The 11,048-nt window shown below is 28.0% G+C and overlaps 2 protein-coding genes across 2 annotated transcripts in view; both read right to left on the bottom strand.

Annotated features, from left to right (window-relative positions):
• LOC108748297 overlaps positions 1 to 2,220 on the bottom strand; it is a 5,280-nt gene extending 3,060 nt beyond the window's left edge. The window contains exons 1-2 of the mRNA XM_018486347.1: positions 1,770 to 2,220; positions 120 to 269 (exon numbers count right to left, since the gene is read on the bottom strand). Of these exons, the coding sequence (XP_018341849.1) occupies positions 120 to 269; positions 1,770 to 1,905 (286 nt within the window). The 5' untranslated portion in view covers positions 1,906 to 2,220. The remainder of the gene's footprint in view (positions 1 to 119; positions 270 to 1,769) is intronic.
• A 4,926-nt stretch (positions 2,221 to 7,146) lies between these two features.
• On the bottom strand, positions 7,147 to 10,442 carry LOC108748255. The gene is given in 3 exon segments (XM_018486290.1): positions 7,147 to 7,407; positions 7,649 to 9,991; positions 10,367 to 10,442. Coding segments are annotated over 3 exon segments (2,598 nt in total). The 5' UTR covers positions 10,395 to 10,442; the 3' UTR covers positions 7,147 to 7,180.
• Positions 10,443 to 11,048: the final 606 nt, after the last annotated feature.

The raw sequence follows: 11,048 nt of genomic DNA, 5'->3' as shown, positions 1-11,048 counted from the left end.
TATATATATATATATATATATATATATATATATACAGCGTTTTTAAAGACTATTAAAAAATATTTTTAATATATTTGCTCATAAATTTAAAATCAATTTTCTGGTAAAAATTGGTTTACCTTTGGAATTATAAGTGCATGCACCATTAAGTGGTGCTGAGGCATCGGCGCAAAGACATCGAGTTCTTCCATCTCGGCGATCTGACATGCACGTTGTATTTTGAATTCCAGCACAATCGGTTTCCATCTTACACTCGCGAGCTTTACCAGCTGCAATTGTATTATACCATGTATAATATCACTTTATGTAAGAGACTATAATTTTATTTGACCTTTAACTAGTTCAATGCATTCTTAGTTTCATAAAAATTTATGCGATATTATTATTTTAGCAAATTACTAGAAATTATATCTAGATAATAACTGAGTAATCAATTCAGGAGTGGGACGTTGCAGAATTCAAAAGCATTCGTTATGCTTGTTATTTATTCTTATGTATAGAATGTCTCAAAATTTTACAGATTTTGCAAATCAAAATATTACAGCAAGAAAGTCATCACGCGCGATCACAATTATCGATGCGTCAAACAATCGTTTAATCATAATCTGTAAATAATCAATTTTAAATTTTTATATCTCAAAAACTACTATTTGGAATGGAAAAATGTCAAATAGTTTTTAATTTTTTTTTTAAGAACTTTCTTACTGTAATATTTTAATTTTACGAATTTCAGAATGTCTTGTATATCAAGCTTTTCTCTATATTAAACTTATTTAATAAATCTTCTATAATTCTTTATGTTAATATTTTTATTTTTTAATATATGTTTTTAATATATTTTTTAATATAATCATTTTATAAATACAGAGAATTTTTACTTGATATTTACATATTCGAAGAATCTTTTCGTTCTGTTTTCCTTTATTAACGAATAAGACGGAACTATCGTGAAACACTTGTATAATATTTTATCTTTATAATACAATTTTTGCTTAATTTTAAATTGTTTAATTATACAAGTGTATAGTGTCAAATAACGTAAAAATTATAATGGTTATAATGATCTTTGAAAACCATGCAGATTAGAAGTCTGACATTTAGTAAACCATTACTATTTATCTGCACCTCGGTTCAACTTTGACAATCAAGCATTAAATTTTTTTAAATCTACACAATTTTAAGCAGTGAGTGATTAATAGATATTAATTTGTATATTCCTATAAATGTCGATTAGTGCTTCTAAAACGTGTTCGTAACTGTGCTACAGTTTTGAAATCTGCTGAAATAACAGTATCATGATTTATGCATTAATACAAATATTACGCCTAATAAAGATTACATTTTATGTAATATCCACAATATAATTAAGTTTATGTACATATAGTAACTATAGAAGTATTATTTGTAATGAGTATTTTTGTCTAATTTTAAATACAGCTGAATTATAATTCTTGAAAAATTTTAAAAGATTTACATTAATGAAATAAGGAATAAAAGATATATAGAGAATAGATTAGCATTTTTGTTTTTCTAACATTACGTTATTAGAAGATAATATAACAGACTCATTACATACATTGAAATCTCTCTATCTACTATCTACAAATCTATCTTAAAATAGAGTTTAGATTGAACTGTATTATGAAAGATGAAATTAATATGAAAATATGTTATAAATTGTTATTTAATAATTATCTTTAAAATATATATAACTATTTAAAAGCATTATGTTACAAATATATTATTTTTAATTTTTATTTATTACATACTTGGTGTAGGTGGTGGCGGTGGATTCGAGTTCTGATTCTGTGTATTACTCTTCCCAAAAGTTGTGAGGGCAGCGGACATCGGTGGCAAAAAGATTGATACGATTAACAGACCAGACAAAATTATTTGGAGACTCATTTCACTTCTTATGGTTTCTCGATGGTTACGCAAATGATATTTAATTATTATCACTTGTATGATCACAAATCACAAATCAAAACTTTAGCAAAGATTTGCGAGAAAAAAATCACTCTTTCCCGCTTAGATTTTTAATTTCTTCACCTCGATGCTTTTACTACCTCAAACTATTCCCTTCGTTTTTCTAACGAATTAATCTCGGCTTACAATACACCAGATCACTTCGATGAAAGTCTGACTAAATTTGCGACGGCAAAGTTAAATGAGATTGTTCTTCGCACTTTCGATCCACTTACGCGGAATACTAGTATGTTTGATTCCAAGACTGCGTGTTACAAGGACGTTGGAAGGCCTTTTAAGCCTTCGAAGCATCCCCACTACGAAACCTACGTGCTGCCACTACTAAAGCAGAAAATGCTCTGCCATAGGGTGGTTACTTTACCACGTTCCTTGAGATCTGAATACAAAGCTAGCTGGTTGAACTTCGATCGCCTCGAAAGACGCGACTAGACGTTTTATTAGTCAACCCATTTTGCTGAGCATTACCAGCAAAATTTATAAACCTAACACATAGTCTGAATCTGACTCCTTTTCATATTATCCGGAAACTTTCCAAAGCATTCTGATTTGCACCATTCCTTTCTATCTATTCCAAATATAGATTCTCATATATCAATATAGTGAATTTAAAAAATTCCCAAACAAATCTGTAATTAAATGCAAAATTCAGTTATAATCTTATAACACTAGCTTTTATAACGTTACATGTCTAGATCTGAAGCAATCTTTTATAATTTTTTACTGCAGTCATATCAACGATCTGTTCAAGTTTCCCCCGTTGATTCGAAAAACATTACGGGAATGTTTGTTGAATACTTTCTTTACAGTATATATACTTATTTCGCAATCACGAGATTATTAAAGTAAAAAGTTGGTTTCATGCTATTGCCGAATATGGGTTACATGAAATGCCTCATCTGAAAACCCCGCAATTATTTTAATTGACCTACATGCGCTGAAATTAAATATTTGTTTGGGTTTTTACTATTCACATAAAATAATAAAAAGAATTTATTTGTAAATTAACATTTTTAGAAATTACTGCAAAAAATGTTTTAATTTATAAAATTGTTGTGCTCATTCTTCTTATTGTTTTTCTTTCTAAAAAGTAATTTCTTGAAATTTTTTTCATTGTTCATAAATTTCACTTTTAGAATTTGCAACAAATAATTTATGAACATAAGAAAAATTATTATAATTAAAGAGGATTGGATAGAGCGGTAAGTCCTTAGATGAATATAATATATTGTAGTTTTCTGTATACTACTTTCAGCGCTATTTTGCAAGTCTGATGCTAAATTTTATTATCTTTTACAATCACATTCTCATTATATTAGGTTGAGTAAAAAGTCATCGCGTATTTTTTAGCTCAAAGTTATATATACAATATCTTCGTCAATAATGAATGAAATTCAAATTTAAAAAAAGGGTTTTAAAGCTTGAAATCTCTACTTTTAAAAGCTTATCACATTTTTTAAGTTTATATGAGTTTGATAATTTTTACATACCAAAAACTACGAGCTGAAAAAGACGAAAAATTTTCTTCTCACTTTGTGGATTTGTAACGTGTCCAAAACGAATTTGAGAAAATTTTCGATTACCTATCGTGAAAGCTTGATACTTTCCCTACAAAATCGTTTTTTTTTTATATTCCTACGACTTTTGATTACTGAGTTATCGCGGATTAAATAAAAGAATTATTTTGACTTTAATTGCTCATAACTCCATTAAAAATTGTCGTATCGTATAATTTAAAAAAGAGATTTTTAAAGCTGAAACTTTACTCTATCAAGATATATTTATATTGTTGGTAAGAAAGTAATTGCGGTTTTTACTGATAGATGTCTTTTAAAAAAACGCGATGACTTTTTACTTAACCTAATATTTAATGGTCATACTTCTCAATAATTCATATTATAGGGATGTATCCCGTTTCACGCATTATGCGCATAATGTTAATTAATTTCTTTTAATATAATATGTATATGTGTGTATATATGCTTTACGGAAAGAATCTAATATAACATTTTTTTATTAATTACATTAGTACTAAAATTATTATATTAATTACATTATTGAACAATTATACAAATAATGAAGAAAAATGATAAATTTGGTTATTTTATATTTTATTATAACAAACGATTAGTTTGATTATTACTTATTCACTATTCCCCTTTCCAAAAAATCATTTTTTAAAAGTATTAAGTTTTCTTTTTGTTTCTAAGTTTATCATAGTGCATGGTAAAAGTTCTCAAACAGCTAATATCTCAAAAAGTATTGATTTATCTAAAAAATGTTTGAAACAAAAGTAATAGTTTTAAAAAAGTTATCAGATAACCGTTTGAGAACTTTTACCATGCACTATAATACCAAATTTCTTGGAATCTATACAGTCTTACCTTTTTTCTTAATTTATATTTTATGTTGCCAATTTTTACTTTGATATCAAGGATTTTCACTAACTTGTCCAATCCAAGTTAGTCCCTTGTCAGCAGGTGACTTTATACGCAATACATATATATATGAACATTCCGCTCTATTCAATTCTCTTTGATTATAATTGTCAGAGAATAATTATTATGCAATTATATTTTTAATAACTTTGATACTTTTCTTTTCATAATTGCAATAATCAAGCTGCCGGATGCGCTTGATGTTTGTCAATATTTGTCGTAAATTTAGAAATAAGAAGAAAACTTAATACTTTAAAAAAATGATTCTTTGGAAAAGAATAGTGAATAAGTAATAACCAAACTAATTTTACGGTGCCAAACCAATAATTTTATCATACATAATGGTTCAAATAATAAATTAATTAGAAATATGTTAAGAAAGAATGCAATTATACCATCATTTTTTATATCAAGCAGAAGTCTATCCTTTTATTAACTTTTAGTATTAAGCCGTTGATATTTTAAATATGTTTATACAAATATTTTATTGAAAGATATTATATGTTTAACATTGAGAATGATCCGATCGGAGTTGAAACGCCCGTGCCGTTTTAATTTGTTGTATTTTATTTAGCGCCTATTAATATATTTTGCTTAGTGTTTATATTTTATTTTTATTCTCATGATTCATAGCCCTTCTTAACATATTTCTAATTAATAATTTTATCATTTTTCTTTCATTATTTGTATAATTGCTTTTAAATATCGATTAGATTAAAAACAATTTACCGTAAGACATTTCAGTAACATCGCAAAATATGTATTATCATGATATATTTAACAACATGTAATAGAAGTATAAAAATATATAATTATAATCTTATTTATTTTTTTAGTGATCTTTAAAAAGTAATGTGGCTATACAAAGTATATATGTATATCTGAAAATTGTGCTGTATTTTTCCTACAAAATTACGTTTAAATATCAAAGCTTTCTCTCACAATTCTTATAAGAAATTTTCTTGTTTCTTCTGTTATTTCTTCTGTTATCACGTGCTCGGCATCGCGACATTACTTCTTCGTCGAAGCTCGAAAACTTTCATCAAGCTTGAAATGTTAACTACGCAAGTTACAAAGGAGGCGCATCCGGCAGCTTCTGCACGAAAGCGACCGAAAATTTATCGTCGTGTTGCCAGTATTTTGTAGGCAGACAGTCATAGAAACGTATCCACCTGCACGCCAAGTGCATCGCGCCTTGTCTTGCAACGTTTGTACTGTTTATAGCAGTAAGAAGGCGCGTGTCGGATTGTCGTGCCAATTTTATTTACAATAATCGCGTCGCCTTTTGTTTCGACGAGGAAAACTCTCCATCGATCGTCGATCACGAAGGCTCGCGTGTGATTCATAAATTTAACAAGAGGCGTGCAAGACGTGATTTACAAGGCAATTTGCTGGAATGCTCGTCCGGCGATCGAAATACTGATCGAACTGTCGTGGTCGATCTTGCATGTTTCACGAAACTGTAAGGTGTAAGGTCACCGCGTGATTAAGCCCATGATTGGCTGAGTGCTGACATTAATAAAGAAGCGCAACTCAACAACAATCTTGATAAGATCAGCAGGTATATTTTATTTATACCACCTCACATGGAAACATTGCGAATACTAAAATAATGAAAAATATACGGATGCCGTAGCTTTATCCGTCTTATGCTCATCGCTTATTTAATTACATGGATTCATCTGTATGTACTGAAGATGGCTAAAAAGTTAGCTGAAACATGTATACAAATTAGTATTTAAATATGTAAGATATAATTTAATAATGTTGAAATTTTTATTGCGCACATAGTACAGTGTTAATTCTCAATAGCCAAATTTATTATAATTATGTTTTTTATATTAGGTAATAAAGATTATCATTTGTTTATATTTTATTTAAAATTTCATTTAGGTAACTTTGAATATTTTACGATTCTTGCAGCATTCCATTGTCAATCAATTTGGATATTGAAATTGCTGAATGAATTATCAATTTCTTTTGTGCAATACACAGTGCAATTTACAAAATATGTTGTTCCATATGTTTTTAATGATTGATAGCACTGATGCCTTAATTACCAATATGAAACAAACTAAGCATATTGTTAGATATAGTATGTTTAAATTAATAAATAATTAATAGCAATTTTATTGCTTTATTTAAAACATTATTTGTAGGAGTAAATACAACGTCAACTTAAAATTGATTTTAAAGTGGAAAAAATATGAAAGAGAGGAAAGATTGTTCACTTTCAGTATCAAGAACTTATTTTTAAGCTTATATGAGCCTGACCTACTTTTTCAATTCTGTAATCACCAAACAACCAATTGCAATCGTCATTCGATCAACGCATAGAGGCGTTATCGCATTAACGCAACTACATATAAATCGTAAGAAATTAGCATGAATAAGTTCAAGGCCTATGCGCAGGCATACGAGCAATGGACTAATTATTTTGTAGCATGTTTTTGTCAAATATCTAATACAGATTTTACAAACAAATTTCGTGAGCACATTGCGTATTAAGTATGCAATGCATTGCGATAGAAACAATTGAATTGTCTTTTATATATAAACACCGTATATTCATATTAATTATAGCAACAGTAATTTCTGTAGTAATAGTTTCTACGTGATAATTAGTATAAATAAATTTTATAATATTTTCACAAATTATTTATTTATCATTTATATAAAGTATTGAATTAACAAAGAAACAGAGAGAAAGAAATACGTATATTATACAAAAAAATAGGAGAAACGTATATTTTGTCAATTTATTTTTCGTATACAATTCTCGAAGTGTACGATTTGCGATGTTCTTCAGTTTCTGTCGGAAATTCACTCGAAACGTAATCGTCATCAAGTTTATTGTGAAGAAGATATCGTTCATGAAGTTTATCAATGCAGAAAGCAAAAATTTCCATTTTCTGGAAAACTTTTTTCAATTTTTCTAATAAGTCCACGTCATTATTATCTTCTTCTAACGTATTTGATATCTCAACTGTAATGTAATGTTATTTTAAATAAATTAATAACAGCAAAGATCTCGAATTACATTACATTAATTTATATTTACTATAAAAATGTTAAATAAAGAATCAAATATATTTCTTTTAATGTAACTACTGCCTTAAAAGATATAAGAACTAATAACTATATAAATTAAAATATAATTTGTCAAAGCAATTTGACAAATAATATACTTTAAATAATCTACTTTTTAAATGTAATAGTTTACGTACCTTCTTGCCATGTTAAATCACTCGTTCATTTCTTTTGATGATAATAATCTTCCGTAATGTATGGATAGTCGGGATTTTGTAAATATTCCAAGAATTTCCTTATAGCATATTGTTCATACCATGAATGTTGTGATATGGAACGCACATAACGAATAATATTACAAATATCATTCGGGTAATTATTCTCATAAGAACTTTTTGGTAAATATTGTGCCATAATATTTGATATTTCATTTTTAAATTGAGAAGTTAAATTCTTTTCCAAATTATAAAAATGTTCCAAAATTTCCAAAAAAGTTTCACTATTATCAGGAACTGAATAATCTTTATTAATTTTCAATTGTTCTTGTTGATGTGTGTCAGAAATATCAAAAAATAGATTTCGTTCCTTGTTTGAATCGACGGTATTGGAACTGAATTTAGAAATAGAGGAAGCTACTCTTCTAATATGTTTTGCTTCTTCTTCATTTGACTCGTAAAATGGGAAATTGTAAAATGCAAAATTTTCATCGCTATTTCCACTGTCAGAAGGATCTATAAATGCCATATCAAATACATTCATTGACGCGTCATTTGCAATTATAGTGCTTTTTTGTAATTCAATTAAATCGATTATTTTAGATCTACTATCCTGCAACGTTCTAACTTGCTTATTAAAATCTTCATTAGAAATATTTTCAATCTGTAATTGCTCATTTGCATCTTCGTCACATTGGGTATGTAAAAAAGCATCAAAAATATCTCCAAAATCAGTGACTTTCGGAATATCAGTTGGAGGCATTTCGGAAGAAGTAAAATTCCATTCTTTATCAAACTTAATAGTGGGACATTTCACCTTGAGAATACCCATTTTAATTGTTATCTCGCACTGACTTTCTGAAATAACGTCGTCGACATCTTCCTTATACGTATCCCAGAATAATGGACTTACCTCGTCTGATTTTGATATATCTTTCCTTTCGAGATCTGCAAAACGAGGAGGCACATTAAACCACTGAAATTTATCAACATTTGATGTCGAGAATTCTACACTATCTTGTATTGTCGGTTGCACTGATTCTTCATACATCTTGTTTTCTATTATCTTTTCGATATCCTCTGACGAATGTTGCTCTTCTGTACTTTGCATGGTAATCACCGATGTATCTAAATAATCTTGGTTTTCGAACGCAGATGCTGACATCAACATATCGCTATCATTTGTGTTATGTATATTTTCATTTCTTTTATCAATATCGTCATTTGGCTTATTTTTTACTTGTTTCGAAATTTCTTCTTCTAATATAGGCTGAAAAGTAAAAGAAGCTTTGTTTGAGTCTTTTACTGGTATATCAGAAGACTCATGAAATTCGTAAAATGGATACATAACAAAATCTAAATCTATAGGTTTTAAACGTTTTGCTTGTTCATTGGTCTCATCAGATAAAGTACTGTCCTCATTACTATTATCTTGTACTGCATCTTTGATTAAATCGGAAAATTTCAGATCTCGCAAAGTTAAATCTGTATATCCGATTGCATTATCAACAGAGTTTTCAAGATTTGAAGTCAGTGCAACATTAAATTCTACACTTTCGGGATTGTTCGGTGCATCTAATGCATGATTTTCTTCACTTTTTAATATCAAATAATCAGCATCTTTAATGAAATCATTTATGTTTTTAAATTTTTTTAAATCATTAACTACTTTTACTTTACTTGTATCTCGCAGTTTCTGAAGGAATTGTACATGATAAAGAAAGTTGTTTTTCTTGTAAGTATTAATGTCTTCATCAGTGAATTCAATCGAAGAAAATTTTTCTGATACCGAGTTCTTCATAAACTTTTCATTGTGTATTAAATTTTCGGATAATAGTGTCGCTAATAATCTATTTACATTATATATTTCTACTTTATTGTCACGTTGTCCGTTATCAGAATTTTGAAAATTTGTTTGCACCATACTAATTGCATCGGTTGCAATTGCCTCGTTTTGCATTAAATTTTGGTCTTCTGTAAACTCTGTGCCTTCTAAAAGATTATTTTTCTTATCTATAATCTCAGGCTTAACAAATATTGCTGGTATTTCTGCAATTGGACGTGACTCCTGTATTTCAGACAGTAATTCAGTTACTGGTGGATATTTTTCTAGAGTGATACAAGTAGCCTCATTTTTTATTACTTTAGAAAGATAAGTCTGTGAAATTATGTAACAACCCCATCCAAAGAATAATATCAGTTCTAATAACAATATCAGTTTGAGATAAAGTATAAATTGCGTGCAACAATTGGTTTTAAATATAATCCTCTTTATACATTTTTGCTTCTCCTGATACAATCCTTCTTCCAAAAGTTCTATATTATCTGTACAAATTAAAATTTATATTTATTTGGATATTTTATTTACAAAATAATTATGTTTATATTAATAAACATATTTATTTAAAAACTCGACTACTAAATGAAAAAATTAAGTGTGTTTTTTTAAATTAAATAAATGTGTTATACGTAAAAATCCATATTGTACACAATAATTTTTCAAATTACAACAAATAATTATTTTGTACGTAAGAAGATTTATATGTAAGAATAAAATAATAAAATGAGTAGAATAAAAATATATTATAGTATAAAGATCATAAACTTTTAAACAATATTTTAGTAAATTTTCAATAATTACTATATAAGTAATTATCACTCTTTTACATTTGACATAATGACGCGAATAATATTGCTCACTTTCACTAATGCTCCACTGCTGCTTCATGTTGAGCGAATAATCGTAAACTGAACGGTTCTCAAAGAAATGACATCGTTAAATGTTCAACGCAGAAATACCAACTAATCTTGACCTGGTAAAATAGCAGAAGGTCGAGATAAAAGCTATCCCCTTCTACATTTTTAGGTATGAAGAAGATGCTCATCGGGTCATCAATTATCTTTCCCGGGTCAACAAAGTTGATGGCTATGTCTTGCTGTCAACGGAAACTCACCTCACTAAAAAATATATACAATATATGGTTGTACAATTTTGAAATAAATTTTCTATATAAAGGCTATAATAAATTTAAAAAAAAAATAGATTGAATCAATTGCATTTATGAAAATTGATTTTGCAAATCAAAAATTGAAAACAATAAATTTTGTACAAATAACTGTATACATCAAATTAATTGCGTATTGTATTTTTTACTCATTTTTTGATTGCTATTGTCTAAAATTTATTATTAATTTAATTGAATTCAACAATTGCAGTTATTTTCATAATATATCATCATATTATTTCATAATACAGAGTAATTTCGGTATTTACATCACATGAAGACGTCATAAAAGTTAGGAGGTGTGGGGGTAATTTGCACACAACCACTGTTATAAGAACAATATTGGAAAATAAAGGACAAAATTAAGTTTTGAAGAA

Source organism: Trachymyrmex septentrionalis, unplaced genomic scaffold (genome assembly GCF_001594115.1).
Source record: "Trachymyrmex septentrionalis isolate Tsep2-gDNA-1 unplaced genomic scaffold, Tsep1.0 scaffold22, whole genome shotgun sequence".
In the NCBI taxonomy this organism is placed as follows: Eukaryota; Metazoa; Arthropoda; class Insecta; order Hymenoptera; family Formicidae; genus Trachymyrmex; species Trachymyrmex septentrionalis.
Note: the sequence above shows the minus strand (reverse complement) of the source record. Positions and strands in the feature narration are given on the sequence as shown.